Raw genomic sequence first — 26387 nt, forward strand, 5'->3', positions numbered from 1 at the left:
AATGTTCCCTCCCATCGACCCGAAATTGAGCCGTAGAAGAAGCCAGCGAAACTCTCGTGTTAGCCAATCTTGCTGGCTAGTAATTCCCACGGAAGCACAGCAAAGCGTCAACTGTTAGCAATTGACACTACCGTGGAAGGACCTCTCTTTGTCTGAAACGGTAATTCCTCAACATATAAAATTCTGTTGTTGTGTAATGTACTGGAAGAGTATTCAGTAATGACGTCGTTGTGTGCGATAAATGCTATACAATTGGAGACGAAGCGTGCTAGACGAGTTAGCTGACCTTTTATTTGCTGTAATTTGTAATCGTATTTTGCACATAATGTACATACGTGTGGCTATCCAATTAATTACGTCAAATTAAGAATGCATATTCACCAACGGCTCGGAAAGTACATATTTTCGCATAAATGAAACAAGCGCCGCGGCCTACTTTTGTTAGCAATGGCTGTTAGCTTTCCGCGACATTGACGACGTGCCACCCTTTGTGTAAGGCATTGCTTTTGATGATTAAATAACAAAGGTAACGCTTAATCACCAGCTAGTTTCAAACGTCATGTATCCATTTAAACTTAGTTAATGTAACTTTACGTTCCATTTCTCATGTTTAGGCCGCCGCGGAGGTCTTCAAGATTTTGTGGGTCTAACGTAATTCATCAACTTACTATGTAGCAATGTTACAAAACCCGATGCAAAATTCTGACACTGTACATAGCCGCTTGATTTGGAGAGTCCGTGGGGACGTCCTTTAAAATGCTATATTTTTTCCATAGGATATCGGGTGTATTTTCACTCGCATACATGTTAGGTAGATTACTTCTTCCTCTTCAATTTTGTGTTGGACCACATCGACTCAAACAAATGCTTCGAATTTTAAGTCCAACTTTAAGCCTTTCAAACTCATGAATCGGAGCTTCAGGACAAGATATAGGATATTAATTCATTAAAATGTAATTGTGCAACATGCCCCTCCCCCACTACATTTCGCATTTGGATTGTCCTATTTTCAATATGGATGCCTTAATTGTAAATGTAAAAGCAAATAAATTATGGATGATTTAGATATTATTAAAAAAAATCATGCTAAAAATATATTTTCTCAAATATGGCATGAATGGTGGGTTTTATACATTCGTGTCGTTGATGATAGCTAGGTATTTCTTGTGGTTGGTGTGGAAACGAATACAGAGCTTGCTGCTGCACTGCAGTGTGAGGCACATACATGAAAAATATGACACATGATTTTCTTCCCTGGACTTTCTGATTATCAAACAATTTAAATGGCTACTCTGTTGACTTTTAAAAAAAGGTCTTCACGGCCCACGTTGTCATATATTATGTAATACTTGCCAAGGTCTGTGGGTCGATCACACAGCTTTTGTCTTGACTCAATGTTAAAGCACTATTTTCCGGTATAAAATCTGCGCTAACTTATTTAATTTTGGGGTGGAGAAGGGAATGAGGTATCAAATTAAAGTTGAAGTCATGCTTTCAGATAGAATTAATCACAGACTTGATTTTATATATTAAAAATTTTGTAACATTGCTATACTATGTTTCAAGCATCATTAGAAGCAATAATGTATCTGTTATTTTAGATATACAATCAATTACTGTCAATACTATAATAAAATACATATTCTGTAGGGGTGGGTGGGTGGGATGAGTCCTGATTAATGTGTGTCGGAGGACGGCTGCGTACAGAGAGAACAGTTGACTTTGCTGATGTTTGGGGACAGTAGCCTCTTTTGTTTTTGCAGTAAATACGTTGTCCTTACACCGTCCGGGTAGACGTTACAATAACACTTGTATCCTTGATGATGGTCGCAACAGTAGAGTGTTGAAAGTAGTGTAACTACGCGTGAGCCAAACATGCTGTATTATTGCGCTGTAACTAGTTGTTGAGCAAGTCACGTGTTGCCTGACCGAAATTACGTTTAAAATTCACTTATGGCAACTACGAAACACCGTGAACCACCTGTATGCTTGCTCGTTGATTTTTTTATTTTTTTTTGCTCAAAATCAAAAATATTTATTTTGGGTGTAACTTTTTAAATTCCCATCTCTGATACCGATATTGCAGCCTTGAATATTGGCCCACACCGATATTGATCTGATATGAACACCAATCATATGTACATTTATTTTGTAGTGTGGAATATTAGAAATTTATTAGAATATTAGATGCCGATCCGATACTATGTGCAAACAAACCTAATGTGTCTGGTAAATAAATAAATAAATAAAAAAACAGTATTTGATTTCAAAATCCGCTTTAGAATGTGAAGAGCTGGTATCGAAAGGATCAATATTTCAATAAAGATCCACACATTGCTAGCGTGCTCTCCTGAATGCATTTGTGGCAATTTGTAGGATTTTGTGCAACGGGAGTCAATATTTTCTCAACCAAATGGTTCAGTGTAGGAGATTAAGAAGAAGGAGGGCAAGAATTTTGGCTATGGCAGTTCGTAGACCTCCACCTGCCACATCTGTTCTAAGGAGGGTGTGGGTGGATGTCTGAGGCAGGAGTGGACGGACACTAGAGCTGCTTCACTAACACCTTTAAAAAAAAAAAAAAAAAAAAATTTCGGATGAGAAGAACTTTTGCCTACACCGGTGAGTACCTTTATCCAAGTCTTGCACAATAAATCACGCCTTTCGATGACTGCCTACATCCGTGAGTACATTTTTTAAGTCTAGGTAAGGGTGGCAATACACGCCTTTTGATGACGTATAGGTCGGATATATGCGACCTGATTGTTTATGTTGCAGTCACATCGCATCCATACCAGATTTATATCCACATACAAATGAGGTCTGGGTCGCATTTGAAAAAATCGGAATTGTGCTGTTCACACTGACATGAAAAAAAATCAGATACAGATCACATATGACCAAAAAATCGTATTTGACCTGCAGTGTGAACATAGCCTATGACTTACTTTGTATTGTGGAATGTTAGTACTCAAAGACTAGTCAGCAACAGTATGTGTGAGGAAAAACTCACCCATTTACTTCCTCATGCGTGTGGTATAGTTTCAGCCACAATATAGTGACAGTTCCTAATAATATAGTGAGGTTCGAGTTGCTCAGTGAAACGCAACATTACTCACCACCGACAGGGCCTTGCTCTGCTCTGTTAAAGGTAATTAATTTTTGCCGTCCCGTGAGAGTTTCTCATGTGATGCCGCTTCATGTTGCTATGTGGTTATTTGTATTAAATTTTCACAGTTGTGTGCCACCATGGGAAACGTGTGCATGACAAGTATTGCACTCAGCTGCAACAGCTGACATCAGTCCTGCTCCTTCTTTCTTTGGTAGCACGCTAGCGATAACACTATTGTTATCACATGCGCTCTATCCGGTCAGTTCTGGATAGATGTGGTGGGGCGGAGTCTGGAATTGATTGCCTGTATCAGCGCCAATCTCCAAGCCGTTTTTTTCCCATTTCCTTTTTCTTTTTTTGGCTGATATCGGCCCTTTATCAATATTGGATCAGGACATCCCTAATTTGTATACTGTGTTTTATTCTGTTTATAATCAACAAATCAACTACAACAAACAAATTAAGGCAACATTACAAAATTATTAAATATATAAACATTTTTACTGCGGATGCTCCGATCGATCGGCCACCGATCAATATTGGCCGATTTGTGTAAAAAAAAAAAAAAAAAAAAAAAAAAAAACATGCGATCTGCAGATGCCGATAACGCCTTTCAAAGACGATTACAAAAAACGATTGGCGTGTGGCGGCAAATCCTAGATGTCTGCGGTGTCACTAAGGGTTGCAAACAAAATGACGCATCCTGCATTGAGCGTGCCGCAGCCTACGCCAATCAATGCCAGCGTATTTGATCACTCACTTACCAAACCTATACCAGTTTGATGATTCTTGCATCTTTAACACACTTTGCCTAGCTGTCACTGGCTGTACTTTGCACTGGCGGCAAAGTACGGTATTTAAAACAAAACAAGCAGTGCGGTTAGTTTGGAGCTCGCTTTTGTCCCCACGGGAAGCCACAGGTTGATATCACGTTCATGGGGTACTTACTAACTTTTTCAAGTGTCACTGAACAACTTTACTTTCTTGTTGTCATTAGACTAATTATGTCATGTCCCCAAAAGTGTGTGTGTGTGTGTGTGTGTGTGTGTGTGTGGTTGTTTAATGAACATAAACACATAATGTGTAGAGTCTTATGATGGTGATATTATCTCAGAGGACGCCTATCTCACAAGCTGATTTTGAGTAGTTCACCAAAGGCTCAAAAAATGTTTGCTTCAACTGTCGGTAGTTTTTTATTCTAACTGAATTCAGACTGGATGCCTTTTTATATAAATGCAAATGACCACAAAATAGCATAAAGACGATGGCCACACTGAGTGGAGATCTGCTTGGTAAATAAAGTAGTGTACAATTGGAATGTTGCCAGTCACAAATAAAACAAATATAAATTTCACATGTATTCGTATTACTACAAAACATGCATCAAATTACATTTGGATTTGTGTAAAATAGTACAAAAATTGTTTCACACAAATAAAGGCAAAAAAAAAAAGACAATCGCCCAAACGTAAATTTTTAATAATTACCTCCTGTACCTATATAATTATATAATATAATATACCTATAATATACACCTATATAATTATATAATAATTACCTACTGTCTGGCAGGCCCCCTGACCAGTACCACTCATCATAAGTAAATTGAAAAATGTACAGTTAATTCATGTGAACAGTATCTGTATCAATCTCACTCATGGATTATCAGAATGGGCAGCATAAAACTGATCGGAGCATCCCTAATTTTAAGTTAAAAGTATCTATCAGCAATATGGCTGCTGCGTTTCCTACTTGGTATGTAATTGATACCATGATGATCAAGCAGTATTGCAACCGCCAAAGATGGTGGTTGTGTGACGCATTTTCAGCCTTTTTATTAGACATGGCTAATCACTGGCCAAACTGGAAATACTGGCCAAATGTGTCTGTGTAGGCTCTCAGTCGTACAGGAGTTGTCCATCGAGGAAAAGGCTTCTTGAGACGTCATCTGTACTTCTGTGACAGAAGTACAGATGACGTCTCAAGAAGCCTTTTCCTCACTGGCCAAATGTGTTTACTTGGTGTAATTTATCATATATATTATCATTTTGGGATTTACCAAGAAGCAATGTTTTCCAATTTGTCATATTATTAAAGTAATATTAGTATTCTGACAGATGTGCATGCATTTCAAGCAGTATAATGTGTTGTCTTTTTGTAGGTTTCAGGATTTGATCCATGGTCATCTGCCGTTTTTCTTTTTTCTTGATCGCAGTTGTTTTATTTGTGTTGCAACAAGTCTGTTTTTTTTTTATATTTGGCTGAAGTAAGGAACTCAGCTTGGACCAGTGATTGTGAAAACACCAATTTTCCTTTAAAAATTCTTAAAATCAAAAGTTGCCACCTACTTTCTGTGTCAGCAGTGCAATTAATTCCTCCACCATGTCAGATGGCCGGATCTATGTTGGGAATCTTCCCATGGACGTCCAGGAGAGGGACATTGAGGATCTCTTCTACAAATATGGAAAAATCCGTGAGATTGAATTGAAGAACAATAGAGGCACAATCCCCTTTGCCTTTATCCGATTTGAAGACCCACGGTGAGTTTTGGGGATGGATCGGTCTCATTCCCCTATCAAGTCTTTTGGTATACGTCAAGTGACGACCAGCAGGGAATGGATGGAAAGGCACGTCCAGATCTCCATCTGCGACAGGCCCGCATTGGTAAGGAGTTCTTTGCTCTCTTCTCCTAGGGATGCGGATGATGCTGTGTATGGAAGGAATGGATATGGATACGGAGACTCCAAACTTCGTGTGGAGTATCCTCGATCCTCTAGTAAATTTGGTCCAATGGGAGGCGGCGGTGGTGGTGGAGGAGGAGGACCTAGAGGAAGATTTGGACCCCCAACACGAAGGTCTGAATTCCGCGTCATAGTGACTGGTAGGTGGATGTCTTCAGTCGTAGCTCATTTATAATTATCCTGGATGTCAAATGGAACAGTAGGAAGAGGATACAAAGTCGTAGGCAAATGTTTCTGTTATCGCACTCATGGCGGACTACAGCGTTGAGGAACTTGTAGGTGGAAGTCATCAGTCATAGAGCAATGTCTATCTCACCTGGCGGACCAAATAACTAGTAGGAATGTGGACATAAAGAGTGGTAGGCAAATGTCTCTCTCTTGTTCGCATGCCAGACTGCAGCCTAAAGGAACTTGTAGATGGAAGTTGTGACTCTTACACAGACACATCTTCATGCGCTGATGGTGGACAAATGGATTTGTAGATGGACGTCAATAATTAATGGCGGACTAACAGCCAAAGGGACTCATAGAAAGGAAAGACATAAAATGTCATAGGCAGATGATAATCTTTCATTTACGGCGGACTGCAATCTAAAGGGACTAGCAGGAAAGTGGACATACAGAGTCATTGCCAGATGTTGCTCTCATGCCGGACTGTCTGAAGCATGTCGGAATTAGTAGGAAAGTGGACATAAAGTGGCGGACTGGAGCGTGAACCTACTACAAAGGGACTAGTAGATGGACACCATGAGCCATAGGCAGATCTCGCAGCTCTCCTTCCTTCCTTCCTTCCTTCTACAGCAGAGTAATTGGCAGTTTTTTCTCTCTGACGGACTGCAGCATGAAGGGACTAATAGTTTGAAGTCATTAATCATAGCAGATATCTCTTGTACTCTGGAAGACAAAGGGACTACAAGATGGACGTCACAAGTCATAGGCAGAGCTTGCTAATGCCGGACTTCTTTCACTCTTGGTGGACTAGTAGGGCATTGGACATACAAAGTCAATGGCAGCTGTTGGTCTCCCATGGCGGACTGCAGCATGAAGGGACTTGTAGTGGGAAGATATGAATTGTGGGCAGATGCATAGCTCACACTCTCATGGCGGACTGGAGGACAAAGGGACTAGTAGCTGGATGGATCATGAGCCATAGGCAGATGTCTCTCACTTGTTCTTGGCAGAAGGACTGATAGGACAGTGAACATGCAAAGTGATTTGTGGCTGTGTCCCCCACTGCTTGCGGAACTCTGCATAATGACACTTGTAAATGGACGTTGTGAGTCATAGGCACACCTGTCTTGTATACAGTGAGGGTCATAAGTATTTGCACCCCCTGCGATTTTGCAAGTTCTCCCACTTAGAAAATAAGGAGAGATCTGAAATTTTCATCATAGATGCATTTCCACTCTTAGAGACATGATCTTAAAAAAAAAAAAATCACATTGTATGATTTATTTGTAAATTACTATGGTTCATAAATATTTTCACCCTTGAGAATCAGCAATAATTTTGACTCTTAGCTCTCAGTCCACCTTAAAAAAAAAAAAGACCACTTTTACCCCACGAGTTATCACCCACCAACCACCCCTTTGAGCTCATTAATGTCACCTGTGCACCCCACAGTCAGTCATACTCCAACTGCTACCATGGGCAAGACGAGAGAGCTTTCCAAAGACACCAGAGACAAAATAGTAGAGCTCCACAAAGCTGGAAAAGGCTATGGAACAATTGGAAAGCAGCTTGGTGAGGATAAATCAACAGTTGCTGCAATTGTTAGAAAATGGAAAAGGCTAAACATGACTGCTAATCTACCTCGGACTGGGGCTCCATGTAAGATCTCTGCTCGTGGGGCATCACTCATGATTAGAAAAGTGATAAATCAGGCCAGAATTACACGGCAGGAGCTGGTCAATGACCTAAAGAGAGCTGGAACCACAGTTTCAAAGTCTACTGTCAGTAGAACATGACGGCGTAATGGTTTAAAATCATGCATTGCACTGAAGGTTCCCCTGCTGAAGTCAGCAACTTCAGCAACTTGTGCGGGCTCGTCTCAAGTTTGCCAGGGACCATCAGGAATGATCCAGAGGGGTCATAGGAGAATGTCATGTGGTCAAATGAGACAAAAATGCTTTTTGATGCAAACTCCACTCGTCGTGTGTGAAGGAAAAAGAAGGCTGAGTTGCATCCCAAGAACACCATCCCTACTGTTAAGTATGGGGATGGAAACATCATGCTTCAGGGGTGCTTTTCAGCAAAGGCGACAGTATGACTGTGCTGTATTAAACAGAGGATGAATGGGGCCATGTATCGTCAGATTTTGGACAACAACCTCCTTCCCTCAGCCAGAGCATTGAAGATGAGTCGTGGCTGGATCTTCCAACATGACAATGATCCGAAGCACACAGCCAAAATGACCAAGGAGTGGCTGTGTAAGAAGCATATCAAGGTTCTGGAGTGGCCTAGCCAGTCTCCAGACCTAAATCCAATAGAAAATCTTTGGAGGGAGCTGAAACTTCGTGTTGCTCAGCGACAGCCCCGAAACCTGACAGATCTAGAGAGGATTTGTGTAGAGGAGTGGGCCAAAATCCCTGTTGCTGTATGTGCAAACCTGGTGAACTACAGGAAATGTTTGACCTCTAATTGCAAACAACGGCTTCTGCACTAAATATTAGCACTGATTATCTCAAGGGTGCACATACTTATGAACCATAGCAATTTACAAATAAATCATTCAAAAATCATACAATGTGATTTCAGGATTTTTTTTTTAAGATTATGTCTTTAAGAATGGAAATGCATCTATCATGAAAATTTCAGATCTCTCCCTATTTTCTAAGTGGGAGAACTTGCAAAATCGCAGGGGGTGCAAATACTTATGACCCTCACTGTATGTAATGGCGGAGGGAGAGACAAATCTACTAGTAGGAAGGACGACGACATGGGCAGATATTTCTCTCTTACGGCGAACTGGAGGACAGAGAAACTGGCAGATGGGCATAATGAGTCCTAGGCAGATGTGTCTTTTAATAATAATGTGATAGATTAATTAGATCCCATATTACAGTTGAATATGTAAAATAAGAGTCAATAGTATAGGAAATTTAGAAAGAAGATAATACATTTGTATAACTTGGACAATCTAATCGCATAGGCCGGAACCATAATCTCAAGATTTTTCTTTGTTAACAAGATCCAAGTAGATGAGCAAGAGCACTTTGGATCCATTGAAGTCCGATTGGAAAGGGGTCTGGGCCGTATAGAGGCACAGTGTTTTAGCAAAGTGGCCACGAATGTCTCCTTGAAGGACAACCCACAGTACTTGACTCGTTCATGCAAAATGTTTAGAAGCCCAAATGCTGTCGAGACAGGCATGTGGTCAATTTGGTTGAAGTCTTAAACGTAAAACATAATTTTTTTAGGTTTGAAGTGCTAGTGTTTAGGTTTCATATCCGGTATTTGCCACCTCAGGATTACCACCAAGTGGGAGTTGGCAGGATCTGAAGGATCACATGCGCGAGGCGGGCGACGTTTGTTTCGCCGATGTGCAGCGGGATGGGGAGGGCGTGGTGGAATTTCTCCGCCGCGAGGACATGGAGTATGCCTTGCGACGCCTGGATCGCACAGAGTTCCGTTCGCACCAAGTGAGTGGAAGACCCGATGAAACCCGCCTCGACTCCATACCTCGCTGGAGTGCACTTTCACTGTTGTCCTCGTTTGCAGGGTGAGACCGCATACATCCGCGTCTACGAGGATCGAGGAACCCCCAACTGGGGTCGCTCGCGTTCCCGCTCCAGATCGAGAAGCCGCTTTTCGCCTCCTTACCGAGGATCACCGCCGCCACGCTACCAGTCCCCTCCTCGCCATTCTATGTCACGCCATAGTCCAACACGGAGGCACGGACCACCCCACCACAGCCCACCACCACGTCATTACAGATAAAGGCCCAAATTTGATCAAGGAAACCAAGGAGAAATTTTTGTAATCGCCTTTTTATTTTTATTTTTTTTTTTTGTTTACCCACTGGCCGCTTTCATCGAACACTGTTTATTGCTACGTACATTCCATGGACACCCCGACCCCCTGCTCCTCCCCTCAGCCTTAACTTTGGTTTCCATGTACCTTTAATACGCCTATGTGTTTTCTCAAAGCAGAATGTTGACTTGTTTGATGTGCATTACGTTACGTAGTGTTTGTTTGGTAAGCCAAGTTTGTTTTGTATGTCCAGCTTAATAAAACCAGTTAACTCGATGTTAAGTCAAGCAGTCACACATTTAAGCAGAGTTCTATCAAATTTGTTTCCTCTTTACGTAGTTTTTGCTGAACAATCTGTGATGCTAATATCTTCTGATTCAGAACAAAGTGGTGAACCTTTTCAAATACTGACTCATGTTGGCTCTTTAGACCTTTTTTTTAATGTGAGCCTTACTGAAGTAGTTTACCATTTGAGTGCATATGTGTTGGCTTTTCTTTACCAATAAAAGGTTAAATTTTACAACTGTCTCCTTGATGGTTCTACAAGCTTTTTAAACACTATACTAGGGATAAGCTAGTACACCACTATCTGTATCTGTTCACCCATCTAAATTATCTGTATTCGTAGCTGTACTATAGTGGGAGGAACATAAACCGGAAGTGGGTGTGGTTGAACCAGAAATGGGTGGGGCTTAAATCTGTTCATTTTAAGTCTGAAATTGACGTGGATTGATCAGAAGTTGCTATAGTTATTATTATTCAGGTATGTGTGTACTGTCTGTAAGTGATCTGTAAGACTTAAGTATTTTTTAATGGTGTGCGTGAAGTTGGCGATTCATGCAAACATCCAGTGATGGCAAACAGGGAAATAATCTGTCAGCCTTGTTCATTGTAGTTTTCTCAAAAGCAACGCAACGAGCAAAGCTTTCCAACTGACTTTATACAGTATCACCAGCCAAATTAGAAGCAAGTAGACAAAAAAAAAAAAACACCGGCAGTGACTGACGCAACACGAGTCAGTTTCAGCTCTGTCTTGTCAAATGCACCGTGTACATAACGAAACAAGTTTATCAAGTAACTTTGGATACGAGCTGAAATGAGGAAAACTTTTTTTTTTTTTTTTTTTTTTTTTAATGTCCGGAGTGGATGCAGAGACCAACACTATACGAGCTGTTTTCAACTGTCTTGTACTCCTCGCTCTGGCTGTAGGGAGTCTGTCCAGGGAGGAGCTGTCGCTGTGTGACTGGCCAGTCACAGAGCGTGAAGAGTGAATACATAAGTAGTTACCCTATGAGGATTTTCCTTCATCACAATTATGGATAATGACGAGCTGTACTCGTTTCATGCGTTATCAGTAACTGATACTTGTCTAAAACGAGTATCCGGCTCATCCCTATGCTATACGGTTGTATAGCAGCCTTTGGAAAAGTCGGAACAACCTTCCCACTTTCTTGACTCAATACACACAAAACACATCAACTGCAAAATAGAATATTTTAATTCACAATAAATTAATTCTTAACAGCTCACATTTATGAGAAGACAGGAAAAAAATAAATGTCTCCAATAGAATATATACTTTTTTGTAGCTCTCCATGATAATCAGATAAAGCCCAATAAAGACATTGTATTGCATTTAATAAATATGTGCCAGCTTTGTTTGTACAGTGGTCTCACATTGTATACAGTTAATCTTCTGACACGGAGCACGGCAATCCACGAACAACACTGGCCTGTTTCAGAGAAAAGTACGGGACCACTTAAAGCAGTGATAATAAAACACTTACGGTTTAACTGATTGGCATCCATTAAATGTTTGTTACCCATGGATAGAATTTTGGCTAGTTGTGTTCGGCACTTGAACCCGATGCCTGAACCCCAACCCCCCACCCCTTTATTTTATTTTATAGTACACATTTGGTAAAAGCCTGCCATGAGAAAATCTTCACAAACCAAAATGAGAAAGTTAGCACTGAACTGACCCTCTAAAATGCAAAAGGTTTACCTCAAAGCAAGATCAGTCATCACACAACAATCCTAACATTCGCGGACCCTTAGTTTTGTTCATTGCACAATCTGGTAATCCACTTGATCTGAGCACAAAAGTGAGTCTGAGCACCAAAATGCAAGTAGGCAAAAAGCTGAACGGAAAACAAAATGTGAAACATGTTTGCTCTGGATTTCATGAGATGTGTAAGTCTTTTTTAACAGAATTTAGATTGCTTAGGCTATTCTGCAAGGTAGGTGCCAAACAGCCTTCAGTAGACATTAAGCCTTAATGGTTATTGACTGATGCATCAGGAACTACACAAGCCACTTGGACACACCCCAACACTCATCAATCTTCTTGCTTTTCAGTGTTACCCTATCTGAAACCCAATAATTGAGGGGGTATGTTAAGACTGTGAGATTGAATTGTCATTGGTTGTCGTATCCCTGAAAAAATAGCAACATTTAAGGCAAAATAACATCCTGAAGCAGTATCAATGAAGGTACATTCACGAGGTGAACAATAACACTTGGAAAATAAATTTACTGGCCTCTTAATTCCATCTCACTGACATAGAAAGGAGCAACTACTTAAAACCTCTCTGCACTCATCTGTTACTGCATCGTCATCAATGTTGTTTTTTTGTGTGGTCTTATCTTTAAAAGAACCTGAACAGGCATGTTTGCTGATTACTTATTTTCTATAAGCGTCTGCACTTTGTGGACTAAGTCTCGGGCCATCATCAGGACCTGGGGGACGTCGTGGCGTTCTGCCATTTCTGTGAAGGCATACAAAAAAATAAATTCAAAACATGTCACACGTGAGGCGTAGGAGGGTTTTCGATCTTTTGAGTTCAGCTCATGAAAAATGAGAGTAAAATGTATTCTGTAGTTCATGGTTCTGCCTCAACAATGTTAACACTTTTCAATACTAAAATATTACCGTTGAAGAACTTGATGATGTCCGTGAAGTCCATGTTGTTTTCCAAGATGATATCTCTGTACATCTCCACCAGCGCCAATGCGATGAAGAGCACAAAATGCTCAGAGGTTGTGTATGCCGCCGCCCAGATGGTTTCCCAAACGGAGAAAACATCATCGTAGACCATTTCTGAAAGCACAAACGTGTCACTTTACATCTGGAAGCAGCATGTAGAGTGTTTAATGCGCTTATGTGATCACCTCTTTTAAAGTCCAGCAGGAACCAGCGGTAGCAGAAGTAGAAGTGGGTGTAGTCACCATTCTGCTGCATCAGTTCAAACAGCTCAGAGTCCAGGATCTAGTTTGGTTGAACACAAATAACTAACACAATACTTGGAAGTACTGTATGTGCATGAGTGCATACCTGAATAAGAGAGCGCATGTTGGCAAAGTGTGAATCCATGGCGCCCCCATGAGGAAAATTCTGGTTCATCCTTTTCATCAGTTCAGTGAAGCAACTGAACGCCATCACCTCTGTGAAGCCAACACAAGTTTACTTTCTGCACAGGTAAGGATTTTCTACAAAAAAAAAATGCACTGTAGTTGGTAGGAAACATACACATTTTTACAATTACTAAGTTTTCCAAACTAACTAGTTACGACAAAGTATTATAGAATTTTGTACGATTTCCATCTTAATTCTCAGGAAAACACAGGGACGGTACTGACCATCATCCAGAATAACCAGCAGGGGAGCCAGTATATCGCACATTCCCTGGACATAACCTGTTTCCAGATGTTGCCACACATAGCTATAAAGATAAAGCAATGAATTAAATTCCAACATATTCCAAAGGACCCTCTGTGTTTCCAGTGATATTACCTGCACATGATGTTCCTCAGCTTCTCCAGGTTTTCGGGAGTGAAATACCAGTATGTTCTGTCACACCGTCGAACATCTTTGTCAATGCGATGCAAGTTGATCATGTACATATCCAGTGTTTCTTGCTGCCAAACAGATAAGAGAAGTCAGCGTGTTCAGGTTAAAGCTTAAGTACAGTGGAGCCTCTTATCCTTACAGAGTAGGCTTGGTGTGACAAGGATACGTCAGATTTGGACTCTCCTCCAGCCTCTGCAGTTTCCGGTGCAGCAAACACATTTTCGGTTTCGGGCTCATCTTCAGACAGTCCCAAGTCAGTGCCTTCAGGACTGGTGTTACAAGCAGTGTCCAGATGGTGGTCCATGACAAGGTCTTCGGGTGCTGTCTTCCCTCTCCGAGGCAGTGAGACGGGAGGGGCAGCAAGGGCAGTCAACGGCTTAATGTTCATTTCCTCCAGGTTCAAGCAGGTCACCCCAGCAGGGATGTCCTCCATCTCCAAGGCAGAGGGAGAGTCGTCTGAGTCCGGGGACTGCCGGGTGTGGGAGGACAGGGAAAGGCTCCCGCGGGATGCAGACTGAAGAGCGTTGAGTACTTGCCTGACAGGTGAGTTTGAGCCAGGTTTCTCAAATGGGATCTCTGCCACCTTTTTGGCTTCACACACAGTATCTATTAACTCCATTGACACTGCTTTTGCTTCTCGTTGTTCTGAATACTCTGGATCAGTTCCCATTTGTGGAATTTCATCTGGGGTTAACATACAAACAGACTCAGTTTCCTGAACTTTTGTATTTTGTGCTTGAGTCAAAGCTTGCCCCAGTGGAGGTGCTTGGAAATATTCATTTTGAATCTCAGTTTCCAGCTTGATGACATTGGTGTTCTCTGGGAGAGAGCTCACATCCTTTGTATTTATACTGTTTATAACACTGGATTGCCCATTAGCATTTTCAGACGTCTCAACTTCAGAGCTGTCTGGCTTCATTGTGATTCCAGAATTCTCACCCACATCACTTTCTGTCTCCATCCTCTCATTCCCCAAGAGAATATCCTTGGCAGTCAAGTCTAATATCTTTTCTCTAGCTGGCAGTGATTCATTTTCAGATTCCATGTTTAAGACGTCTGACTGCTGAGAGGTTGTAGATGCAGTAGCTAGCTTGGTTGAACCTAGAGGGGGGGGTAGGTTACTGGAGCCAACAGGACCAGCTGGGATGTCCTTTATTGGACTGTTGTGCTGCTTTTGACTTTCTTCAGGCCTCGTCTCCATCGGATCCCCAGCATCGACCGATACAAATACCTGAAGAACCAACGAAATTGAGTGACCAAAACAAAAAAGTGACTGAGTTGATGTATCGTACAACCAATGATACAGGCTAGCATCTCAGCAACAAGTCCAGATTCTCCAATATATTCCTGTGTGATTTGAACCAAAAATGGGAGTGGATCTTACTTGTGCACTACTGCTGGAGTCGCTCTGTGACTGCACATTCTGCTGATCTGAGTTGCTGCTTAGTGATGACTGAATGGGAAAGAATACAAAAGAAAAAGCAGAACTAAGTCTAGTTTGGTCCTAACACTATAAATACTTAAGTTCTCTTTTTACTCTTGTTACATAATATACTAAAAGGTAGACTTGCGTCTGTGCTGATGGTAGAGTCCCGCTCGATAGGCCCCCTCTCAACGCTGGCGCCCGACGAACACCTAGCAAGGGCCTCGGCGTGTTTCTCTTGCTCCCTCTGGCGCACGATTGCCTCGCAACCTTGCCACTCCTTCATGTTCTGCTCGTACACGGCGCCCATCCGTTCATCAATCTGAAACAAGTGCACGTCAATAAAAACGTCAATATAACACCAAGCGTGGATGTCTTGTTGACAAAATACACTAACAGAAGTCAAAAGGTACATATGCACAATCTCATAGGTTTTTGTCTGTTAAGATGTGATTACTAGTTAGTTAATGTAATTATGATATAGTGTTGGAGAACTGCTACATGGAGAGTACTTATAATCCTCTCAATTCGTTAATGTAAAAAAACAAAAGATAAAATATTTAACATATACTTCTATAGTATGCTTACGTGTAATTTAAGGCTCATTATGAGGTCAAGCAAATGTCAATAAAAGCCATAAATGTTTATGTACGAATGCACGACATGAAACTACATTAAGAAAATAACATCCAGTATTTAAATATAATTATATACTATTTTAAATGTAATACAAAAAATTAGAATTGTTCAGTATGATGGGGTGCATGTTAAAAAAAATAAAAATAAAAATACATTAAATTAAAAATTAAATATACATACAATTGTATACTATGTTACAGTTACGATGTAATTAGAAACAGCTCAGTATGATGTGCAGTTAAAAAAATATACATAAGATACATACGTTAAATATGTTGTAAATATAATTACTATATTGTCATATTCTAATATTAGGAAAAAAGTTAGTTAAAATGTTTTATACAAAAGCTGATGTATATAATGCTTTTGCAGGTTAAAAAAAAAATACAATAGATGAAATACTGACAAATACATAGAAAATCATAGTGTTAAAATATATAGTTGATCTACAATGATATAATGTAGTCTAAAATATACTACTACAGTACAACCACAATAATAAACCTATTGTGGGCTTAGTGTCCATGAACAGTGCTATACAAATACCTCCATCCTGCACTTCTCACTCATTGTAAACTGGTAGTGTCCCAACAGGAAGGGCCAGACCTCCTTGCGTAGTGAAGGTGCCACACCACCAAAATACACAAGCCTGTGTATCTCATGTTCCTCATAGGCCTGAACAGGGTATTATCGTTAAAAAGCTTAATATAGGGAGGCATGCCAATATTTAAGTAGTGTGACTATTACAGAGCTGTCCTGGAGGAACTCGGCCCAGACGTCCGCAGAGAGGCCTCCTTGTGCATCCGAGGGCACATCAGGAACGACGATAGTGGTGTTGACCAGAGCGGAGAGGTGTGTGCGAACTGTAGACAGATGGCGGCAGTATGCCAGCCCTGTAGTGGAAAGATAAGATAAGATAAGACAAGACAGTGAAAGAGAGTTTTGTTTTATTCATTCATTCAAGTGAACCATTGGCTGAATTTGCACTCACATCCGTAGAAAGCCCGTGAGATGATCTGGTACTTCATGGTGTCACAAAGGAGTTTTAGAGGAGCCCTGGTAGGGGTTTCGTCGGTGAGATCTATCCTGAATAAACTGAAGATATAACACTGAAATACCTTTCTTGATTGCAACCATTTGGCAGAGAGCCGTCGGATGATCCATTCTGTGAGCAAGAGGAGCAGGATGACTTCCTGGGGGTTGGTTGCCACATGGTCATACCCTGGTCCATCAGCTCTAGAGCCACTGCACACAATGACATACTCCCTTAAAAAAACAAGCATAAAGGTGTATCTCTTCTAATAACCCCTGATGACCTACTTAACTCCATTTGATTGCCAGGAAAGAGGATCCGAAACACGTAATCGGTTGCTTCATCATCCTCTTTATCAGACACCGAGTCACATGAACCATGCGGGCTCCTCCTTCGCAATTTGGGGAAAACCTTTCCCTAGGAATGAGAAAGAAAAACACTCCAGAACGCCAGGTAGAAAAGTCAGAGGAAGCATCCTTTATTCATGCTGACCTTTCCTCTCTGATTCCAGAGCGGCGGGTCCAGTTGGCCGTGAGGTAGCAGGCCCGTCTCCAGGCAGGTGAGAAACTGGAGCAAGTGCCCCCCCTTGGGGAAATGTAATGGGGGTCTCTGGATGCCGTCCTGGCTCACCAAAACCACTGTTCCACCGCTGTTCACTGATAATGTTTTCAAAGCTTATAAATTAACCTTTATAAGAGGTCCTTAAAATTCACTCCGACAGCCAAAAATGTACGTTTCCGGACATGCAGTAAAAATATTTAAAAAATACAAAGAGCTCAGAAGTAGATTACCTTGCTGATGACAGTGGAGATACACAATATCCTCCAAGCGAATTGTCATGGCATAGTCCCAGTAGACACTGCAAGAAATATGAAGACAATGGGGACAAGTTTCTGGCTTGAACAGACTAGCTTGTGTTGAGCTGACCTCCTCTCAGAGTCCAACTCCCCGACATTGCCATTCATCAGCTGATTGGGTGTCCACTTGAGTGTCATCAGATCTGCAGTTTGATGTAGAGACAGGTAGCCTGGGATTGCCTCCATGTCGTCTCTCTGCATGGAGACATGAAAACTCACAAATCAATCCATCATTACTAAAAATGTTGATAGATATTTCACATTAGCTTAGTACAGCTAATGTACAACAGTACAGTACAACTATAACATACATACCGGCTGCACCAGAACATTGTTCTTGCCGAACAGCAAAGTGGCTCTCGAGTTTTGGTGGAGTGATTCCACATATTCCCTTGCCCACACCAAAGGGCGATCATCCATGCTGCCACTAGACTGTCTCTTTTGGATCTGTCAGGGGTATCAGACGCCCATAAGGATTAGTCACTACTCAGTGTTGTGCAGTCAGCTGGCCCTTGTCACATACACATTATAAGCAATGGGGCTGTTTCTGTAGCCAATCAGATTTCAGATACACCCACAACAATAGCAGCATTTTTCCGTCCTCTGATTGGTTGATCAAAGCAAAGCAGTTCGACAAGGCAAGCTACGGCCACGATGTCTTGACTGAGGAAGAGAAATTGACTTCGCTGGTGAGTAGATGTATTTTACTTAAAAGGTTTTTGACTTAAAAGTTGTCTGAACCCTTAATCACTGAGCTGTTGAATTTACTTTACTTGTTACATTTGGCTGAGCGTAGTTTACATGCACCGTCAGGTGTATTGGTTACTATTCTGACATAAGGGGACTCGCGTTATCGATACAATGGTGGAGTTCCCCTGTAATTTTCTGAATGGCGCAATGATAACGATGTTTGCGCTCCACATAGACGACCAAGGTTCAAAACCCATGGTGTTCTCACCCATACTTGCTCTCAGTGCCACACTGAAGGTCCAGGTACCAAATGCACTGCCCGCCACTGTCATTACTTGTAAATTAGGCCACCATAAAGGTCCCCTATTATGCAAAATGGACTTTTTAATGATGTTCATTAAAACAAGTTTAATGGCTTTTTAATGATGAAGTAACACTAATGTGTCCCTAGAGCCTGTTTATCAGCACCAAAAGGAGAAAAAGCAAATTTTATCTATCATCTACCTCACTTGTTTGAGCTACTTTTGAGAGAAAAGCCGCTCACATGGTGTCTTTTGAAGCTCTAGGTTTTCATGACATCAAGAAGGAAAAGCCACCTTCCTCATGGACATGATATTGCCAATGACCCACCCCTAGCTAGACGAGCCCACCCATACGCCCACCTCGTATAATTTAAAAAAACAAGAAGCTTCCCTACACATCTTAAAATAAAGTCTGGAAGACAATCAGCCACAGACATGGGAGCTGTAAGTTTGATCATTTTGTTTTTCTTCAGCGAGTAGGCTGAGCTATCGCAATGCTGCTGTTAAAATTTGACTAAGCACTGCAGTTCATATAGCAAATACAGGGAAGAAACCTAAGGTGAAGCGACCGTGAGCGTGCCTTCTGAGCTTAGTTAACGTTTGAGTGCACACTGAGTTGGCTCATGGTGCCTGCCAGTTTCTTTTTGTCAGCATGTCGCCAGTAATATAATGTTGGCGAAACATTTGTTATACACCATGACTTTCTACAGCCTGTGTAATGTCTTTAATGTTAGTGTGTAAGTGTATTTCGGGTTTTTTATTTCTGCTAGCACTAGCCATCAGAAAATCATTCAATATACTTTTATGCCCTGCAGAATGAACGGATGAATTTGACGGCCAAGATGGAGTATTATACAGTATGTCCAAACTCAGCCTTTTTGGAGACACACACTTGGGCAAACACACCTCATTAGCATGAAAGCTACAAGCACAAAACGGTGTGTTCACGGTAGGCCTTGATAAAAGCTCTTTTAAGCTGTCTAAATTCCTGAATCAAAGCTATATTTTGGCCAACACTCTTACAATACACTATTATGGGACCTCCAATATGTTTTTAAAATTGGGGTAAAATACTCGGTTCGGTTAAGAGCCGTGTGTGAAGTGGTTGGATGAGAACACCTCCAAGTCCAAGTGCATGGTTCTTGCTCAGAATGGGTGGAGCACCATCTCCGGGTTGGAGCAGTTTAAGTACCTCAGGGACTTGTTCACGAGTGAGGGAAAGATGCAATTTGAGATTGACAGGCAGATTGGTGAGGCATCTGCAGTGATGCGGACCCTGCATCGGTCTATTGTGGTGAAGAGGGAGCTGAGCCGAAAGGCAAAGCTCTCAATTTACCGACTGATCTACGTTCCTATCCTCACCTATGGTCATAAGCTTTGGGTCGTGCTCGAAAGGACAATATTGCGGGTACAAGCGGCAGAAATGAGTTTCCTCTGTAGGGTGGCTGGGTTTTCCCTTAGATATAAGGTGAGAAGCACTGTCATCCGGGAGAAACCCGGAGTAGAACCACTCTCCTCCACATTGAGAGGAACCAGATGAGATGGCTTGGGCATCGGTCAGGATGTCTCCCGGACGCCTCGCTAGGGAGGTGTTCAGGGCTCGTCCGACCGATAGGAGGCCTCGGGGAACGACCTAGGACAACGGCGCAGGATCTGCGAGGAGGAAATCTGGAGGACAGGAAAGTCTGGGATTCTCTGCTTAGGGTGCTGCCCCCACAGTCTGACCTCAGAACTCAGACCTTCATCTTATCTGACCTCAGATAAGATGAAGATGGATGGATGGGAAAAATACTATAATAAAGTATGTGACCTTTGCTGCCCCTCTTCAGCTCCAAATTACACTTTTTTTAAACCAAAAAATATAAGAACAGCACCACCGGCTAGCAAGTGTTACCAACAGTGGTTTAACATACAAGGCATGTGCACATGCACAAAATCAGTCTGGGAGAGGTGAGCAACAATTTGCAATCATTGTGTGGTTACGATAGGCTATACATTAAATGATAACTAACATTAGTAGGTAAACTTTGCCTGAATCACTATCATTAGCTGACAACAATAATTAGTGCATTTGCAGTGTTGGAGCAGGAAGAGGGCTTGATATAATGCTTGCAGCACATTCGAAGTTTAGTGCCCCCATGCAGTACCTAACCAAGGGAGACAGCACCTTTAATGGGAGTGCCTAACTAACCAGAGCCGGTCTTCTTGAGGGAGAGTCTTGCCTACAGTGGCCGCTGTGGATGCGGTGCCTCTGTACCAGCTCGTCAGCAGATGGGTCCGTCCAGAAATGGTCTGCGGTCTTGACTTTGGTGTACTCCAAAGCACAAGGACCAACTGTAGGGAAGGGTCATAGAATGTAAACGGCAAAAACTACACAAAAAAATAGAAATGACAGTTAATACAGAGATTGCTGAGAATCATGTTGCTGCAGGTGTGCCATTACCCAATAGAGATGCAAGAATCGGCCCATCCACAGGATCCATCAGCATGGCTTCTTTCTCATAAAATGTACTGCGGGAAACATTGAAGAAACATGGCGTATAGATCTGTAGCCAATGACTAACACATACATTATAATGTAAAAGTATTTAAATCGACGATACCTGCAGTTCTCTACTAAATACAAGACAATCTTGTCCAGCAGCTTCTCCAGCAGAGCGGTTCGTATCCACAAGTGTTTGAGAGCCTGAGGGGGGAGATTGTTCAATTTGGACTGCCGACTGCGCTCATTGCTCTGTGAAGAGTTGTTTTGTTTGCTGGAAAACAGAATTATACACCACATCTATTAATAATGTTATTATACTCATCACAGGACAGGGTGTGTCAGGATGCATTACTGTGGTGCCTCTCAAGTCCAATCCCTCTAAAGGCGCACAATTCTGAATTTAACAAAAGTCCTCTGGAAAAATATGCCACACTACAACATGCTAGACACTAGACCCTGCAGTGGCTTGTCATCCATTCTTTAGTGCAGTAAATTGAGGGAAAAGAATGACTAGAATTGCATTTTCACCTGTTTTCTATAAGATGCTCCAGCTCTTGGACCTTGTGACAAAGTTGCTCAGCGGGCGAAAAGCTTTTTGCCACCTTCATGAAGAGCGCTGCAACCTTGTTACTGCACAGCAGCCCCGCTATACGCCGCTTCAGTCCATGGAGCACACAGGCCTCCACCACAGCTACACACATTTAAACACACACTCGTTAGTCAGAATAAGGTTTCTGTGCTTCCGTGTTTTTATCTAATAGTAGGCAGAATGGTTGCCAATTAAAAATAAAGAGAAAGGAAAATCAGGTGAAAGGAAGGCACAGGTGGCACAAATAGACAAAAACACTGTTGCTAGGATATGAGGGATGTGAATCTCTCACACACACACACACACACACATCACTCCTGGTTAGGATCAGCATCTCATAGAGGTGTTATCCGACTTAAAATACAAATTCATCCAGCCACCTTTTCCTAAACAGAGGTGCAATCTTAAAGGAGAATATTTGCAAATATGGTTGGAACCGCATGCTACAGTATCTCACTTCTGGCTGTACTGTTTTAATTAGAGAGACATTTCAATTTGCACAAATGATAATTACACATTCGGCCTATTATAGAAAAGGCCTAGGGAGAGTTGTTGGGGAGCCTTGCTGTGCTTGCGCTTTTCTCCATAATACACAAATAGTACAAATGTATTACCACAAAAGGAAATGATGTGGCTGCTGTCTGCGTGCACAAATTTCCTCGTCACGGCCTCCTCCATGATCTGTTTCACCTGAGGGAGAGATGACATGCATGCATTTGTTCATAATGTCCATTGACATAGGCACTGAACAGCTGAATGCTCCTGTCACATGTAGGAAATCTTTGACTGGCGTTTTTTTTAAGTTGGTCGTCAAAAATGGCAGGACACCCCATGTCATATAGAGGATCCTTGACTAGATTTTTTGCAGGCAGGGGATCCTTAAAACATCAGAGCACTCCTGTCATGTAGTGATTTTTGACAAACATTTTTGAAGTAGATCCTTAACACCAGAGTGCCCTGTCATTTAGGGGATCTCTCAACAACGTAAATGTATTGCAGCTGTTTTAATTTATGATTATTTGCTACCATTAGCACTGACTATATATACAAACAGTACATTCCCGAAATATTAATGTGACCCAGAACATTCGAAGCAGTACAAAACGAATGAATTGAGCTCTTGCACAATTTCTTAGTGTTTTTCCATTTTCTGCACCCATTCAAGAAATACATTACCTTAACTCAAAATTTGGCCTGGATTTGCATAATTTTGGTCTTATGTGTGTAACGTACACAACAATCGCCATAAAAACTAAGCATTATTATCTTTTAAGACACTATTTTTGGGTACAGCTCTTGTATGCCTGCTCGATGAAGTCTCCAGAAATACATATTATATCTGCATTTGAATGCCATACAAATCCACAATTCCACTTCAAACAGAAGCCCCTCCTTGCTGCAGGAGCTGGCAGGGAGGAGTCATGTATATGTTTGAGAGGCAATGAGTCACAGGTGAGGGGGAGCACGGACGCGTGATACGCCTGGAAGTGCCCGGCTTTCTCTGTCATGAATAAATCATCCTGTTTTCCCATTTTTCCCCGTCTCACATTATGGGGCAGATCAACAAGACACTGCACAGAGCGTACATAGCTCTGTGCTATTTCATTTCTAAACGACTGAAATAAAAACAGAAATTGCCAAATAATGTAAGAAGAAGATGTAAGAAGGTCACACATTTGAGGTTTTAGAATGATGCTTTAGCGAGACAATTAGTAAATGAACACATGAACACATCATCATCACTAACATCAGCACCATCATTGTCATCACTGGCATTATCATCACCATCCAGGGCTGCTAGTGTGCAATTTTCAATGATGGGAAACATATCTATTAATGATGCAATAATAAAACAGGGGGGGGTCTGTCGTGATCGAGATATAAAAATGGAATGGAAAACAAAAGCATGAACGAACCTCTTTCTTCACATTGCGCAGCAATTTCTGCCGCGTCTCAGCTTCTGTGACGGCACAAAAACACCATCAATCGTGTGAGTATCGGTAATGACAAGATCGATGCAAGGTATTATTAAAGAGATGAAAGCATGCTACCTCCCATCGCTGCAGGCGGGATGCAGGTCGCTGACACGCTCGGCTTGTTTCTTCTTCTCGTCTTAACTACAACAACAACGAGACGTGCACTAAAAAAAAGCAGGCAGACAGACGCGGCAACCTCGCCAAGCGTACGCTGTGTTCTTTTGCGACTAAATTAAACCTATCTGCTACCTCTCCACGAACCAACACCCCTTTAAAGCCACAGTAGCCAGTTCTATTCCCCCACCCCTCCTTGCATGAGCATCATGACTCACAGTGGACTTGTTTATTTAAAGTGACAATAAAGACTACTTTGGAGGCCCTTGCACACTGTAAACACAGCAGAGCCTGCAGGATTTCCACCACAGGAACACTGCAATACAGTTAATGAGGTCTCCGGGTCGCTGTCTCATTAAATGGAGTTGCAGCAATTATCATAATTAGGAGACAGAATGCAAGAGGGGACAACACTCCATCACAGCATGAAATAATGTAATAACAACAATGTATGTTGTATACAACAACATGATACAGTATGGTACAATTTAACCCTTAAGACAGGGGTGTCCAAAGTGCGGGACATGGGGGCCATGTGACCCACGGCTGTTTTTTTTTAATTAATTCCAAAAATACAATTAAACAAGAAACAAACAATAGCAAAAGTTGAAATGTTACCACTACTGTCACCTGTAACACAAGGTTGATATACAGGCTGTTTTTTTTCTTACAGGTATGTCCCAATATACACGCCTGATCAAAATTTTAAAGGGATAGTTCAGATTTTTTGACATGAAGTTGTATGACATACTCATCAACAGTGTAGTGCACCAACGGTGACTTACCCCGCACTTCGTCCCATTTCAGTGGTGAGAAACGTAGTTCCGGTTAGTTGGTGGGGCCACTTAAATAAAGAGTTTGGCTTCTCAAAACAATATGCGCTCAAAAGACTAATACACTCGTCACAAAAGTGCCTCCTTGAAAAAAATCAGACTTCACAATCACTCGGCATTACTTTCTCTCCCGATGTATTACTGCATGCTGTCGCCGGTCCATTGTTGTATACAGTATGTGTTCCACAAGGAATTTTTTATTTTTATCATTCTTATTAATATTTTCATTATTATGACCCTGAGATGGTCCAGGTTTGGCAAAAACACTGATTTCCATCCATCTTTTCTACAGTGTCAGATTTAAAACAAATCTCACACTTTAAAGCCTCAGGACAAAAAATGTCATCTTTCCAAGAACAGCTGTAAAAACATAGATACAGTTGTCCCTCACTCCATCGCGGTTCAAACATCACTCCCTCATTTTACTGCGTTTTTTCAAACATTAATTAATTAAAAATAATCACTTTGTGGTTGACTACGGCCTATTATGAGTCAATAAATATGCATATTTAACTAAATTGTACATATTTTTTGCCCAAATTAAGAATTTTCAAGCATAAAAGTGGCTAAATGCACTGAAATACAAATACGATATAAGCCATCAAGAACACCAACTTGTGAATATAGTATTCTACATTGGTCACTAGGTGTCAGAACACCACCGAAGCACCAGACTTGAACAGCAGGTTTAAATGATCTCACAACAGGCACAATAATAATAATAATAATAACATAATAATAACAGGGGTTGCTGTTGCAGCCATAACCCAGAACACGCTAAAACTCAACTTTGAAACTCCGACATCACTTCCTGTCCACCATCGATTCTGCTCCCCTACAAGGTAAACTGTCTTAAATGGCTTCTTTCTTCTGATTATATCTAATATATTGGGTAATACAAATGTAAAGGTGACTATGTGGGTGTTATTTCATGCCCAGATGGCTCTAATAATGTTAAAACGTATTTAGAAGCAGGTTTTTAAACAGGTTTTTTATGCCATAACTATGAAAATATCCAATTTATAAAGACAGAAACCTACTTAGTGGAAACTCGGTCGAGCCTGGAACCAATTAACCGGGATTAACAGCATTTTTAGTTGTTTAAAGGCCGGTATGTTTACATAACTCCACTGTTTTGTTTTTTTATTGTAACCCCCCCCCCCCCCCCCCCCCAAAGCTAAAGTGAAAACAGAAACAAACATACACTTTTTTTCCATTTTACATATATAAACTCTTATCCAACATCAACAGAGAAACAGTCTTATCGTTTCAGTTGCAAGGCACTCTTATAAGAAATTCTTCTGCACGCTTTCAATGGGAGGGCCACACGGTGGCCTCTGTGTGGAGTTTGCATGTTCTCCCCGTGTGTGCGTGGGTTTTCTCCGGGTGCTCCAGTTTCCTCCCACATTCCAAAAACATGCATGGTAGGTTAATTGGCAACTCTAAATTGTCCATAGGTATGAATGTGAGTGTGAATGGTTGTTTGTCTATATGTGCCCTGCGATTGACTGGCGACCAGTCCAGGGTGTACCCCGCCTCTCGCCCGTAGTCAGCTGGGATAGGCTCCAGCATCCTGCGACTCTAGTGAGGATGAGTGGCATAGAAGATGGATGGAGGGCTTTCAATGGTAGAAAGTAGCACCATCTGGTGGACAAATGTAACAAGTAAAAATTGAAATCTAGTACGTTTTCTTCAGTACTAAATCTTAAATGGTATTTTCAAGGAAACATTTTTTGTCTCTAGGAACAAATGTTTTTGTTGCTTTGTTTTTTCT

At 41.5% G+C, this 26387-nt stretch overlaps 2 protein-coding genes across 5 annotated transcripts; one reads left to right on the top strand and one right to left on the bottom strand.

The window, feature by feature from the left end:
- On the top strand, positions 1-15845 carry srsf9 (serine and arginine rich splicing factor 9). Of its 3 annotated transcripts, none has more exons than XM_054756463.1 (5): positions 1-160; positions 5470-5649; positions 5803-5990; positions 9319-9491; positions 9571-15845. In XM_054756463.1, exons 2-5 carry the CDS (start codon positions 5492-5494, stop codon positions 9787-9789), a joined length of 738 nt encoding a protein of 245 aa, XP_054612438.1. In that variant the 5' UTR covers positions 1-160; positions 5470-5491; the 3' UTR covers positions 9790-15845. The 3 variants fall into 3 exon arrangements, with proteins under 3 accessions (XP_054612438.1, XP_054612435.1, XP_054612434.1); XM_054756460.1 differs by having other exon boundaries at positions 14-160; positions 5473-5649; positions 9571-15844; XM_054756459.1 differs by lacking the exon at positions 1-160 and having other exon boundaries at positions 1678-5649; positions 9571-15844.
- Positions 11300-23935, bottom strand: sgsm1b (small G protein signaling modulator 1b). Of its 2 annotated transcripts, XM_054756456.1 has the most exons (25): positions 23742-23935; positions 23607-23650; positions 22305-22380; positions 21630-21792; positions 21220-21372; positions 21060-21127; positions 20808-20950; positions 17940-18071; positions 17695-17819; positions 17559-17626; positions 17260-17423; positions 17055-17184; positions 16853-16979; positions 16726-16790; positions 16482-16627; positions 16281-16409; positions 15244-15417; positions 15057-15125; positions 13812-14903; positions 13616-13740; positions 13462-13544; positions 13157-13266; positions 12994-13090; positions 12755-12922; positions 11300-12590 (listed from the first exon to the last, which is right to left on the bottom strand). In XM_054756456.1, exons 1-25 carry the CDS (start codon positions 23746-23748, stop codon positions 12502-12504), a joined length of 3747 nt encoding a protein of 1248 aa, XP_054612431.1. In that variant the 5' UTR covers positions 23749-23935; the 3' UTR covers positions 11300-12501. The 2 variants fall into 2 exon arrangements, with proteins under 2 accessions (XP_054612431.1, XP_054612432.1); XM_054756457.1 differs by lacking the exons at positions 21060-21127; positions 21220-21372; positions 21630-21792; ... (1 more) ...; positions 23607-23650; positions 23742-23935 and having other exon boundaries at positions 20784-20916.
- Positions 23936-26387: the final 2452 nt, after the last annotated feature.

This window comes from Dunckerocampus dactyliophorus, chromosome 17 (assembly GCF_027744805.1).
Source record: "Dunckerocampus dactyliophorus isolate RoL2022-P2 chromosome 17, RoL_Ddac_1.1, whole genome shotgun sequence".
In the NCBI taxonomy this organism is placed as follows: Eukaryota; Metazoa; Chordata; class Actinopteri; order Syngnathiformes; family Syngnathidae; genus Dunckerocampus; species Dunckerocampus dactyliophorus.

Coding starts and splice junctions, on each gene's coding strand:
- sgsm1b (XM_054756456.1), bottom strand. Junction 16,980..17,054: donor TGGCAATCAAATGGAGTTAA/GTAGGTCATCAG, acceptor CATTGTGTGCAG/TGGCTCTAGAGCTGATGGAC. Junction 15,126..15,243: donor ACTCTACCATCAGCACAGAC/GCAAGTCTACCT, acceptor TTTCCCATTCAG/TCATCACTAAGCAGCAACTC.
- srsf9 (XM_054756463.1), top strand. CDS start 5,492: ATGTCAGATGGCCGGATCTATGTTGGGAATCTTCCCATGGACGTCCAG. Junction 5,650..5,802: donor ATCCGATTTGAAGACCCACG/GTGAGTTTTGGG, acceptor CTCTTCTCCTAG/GGATGCGGATGATGCTGTGT. Junction 5,991..9,318: donor ATTCCGCGTCATAGTGACTG/GTAGGTGGATGT, acceptor TTGCCACCTCAG/GATTACCACCAAGTGGGAGT.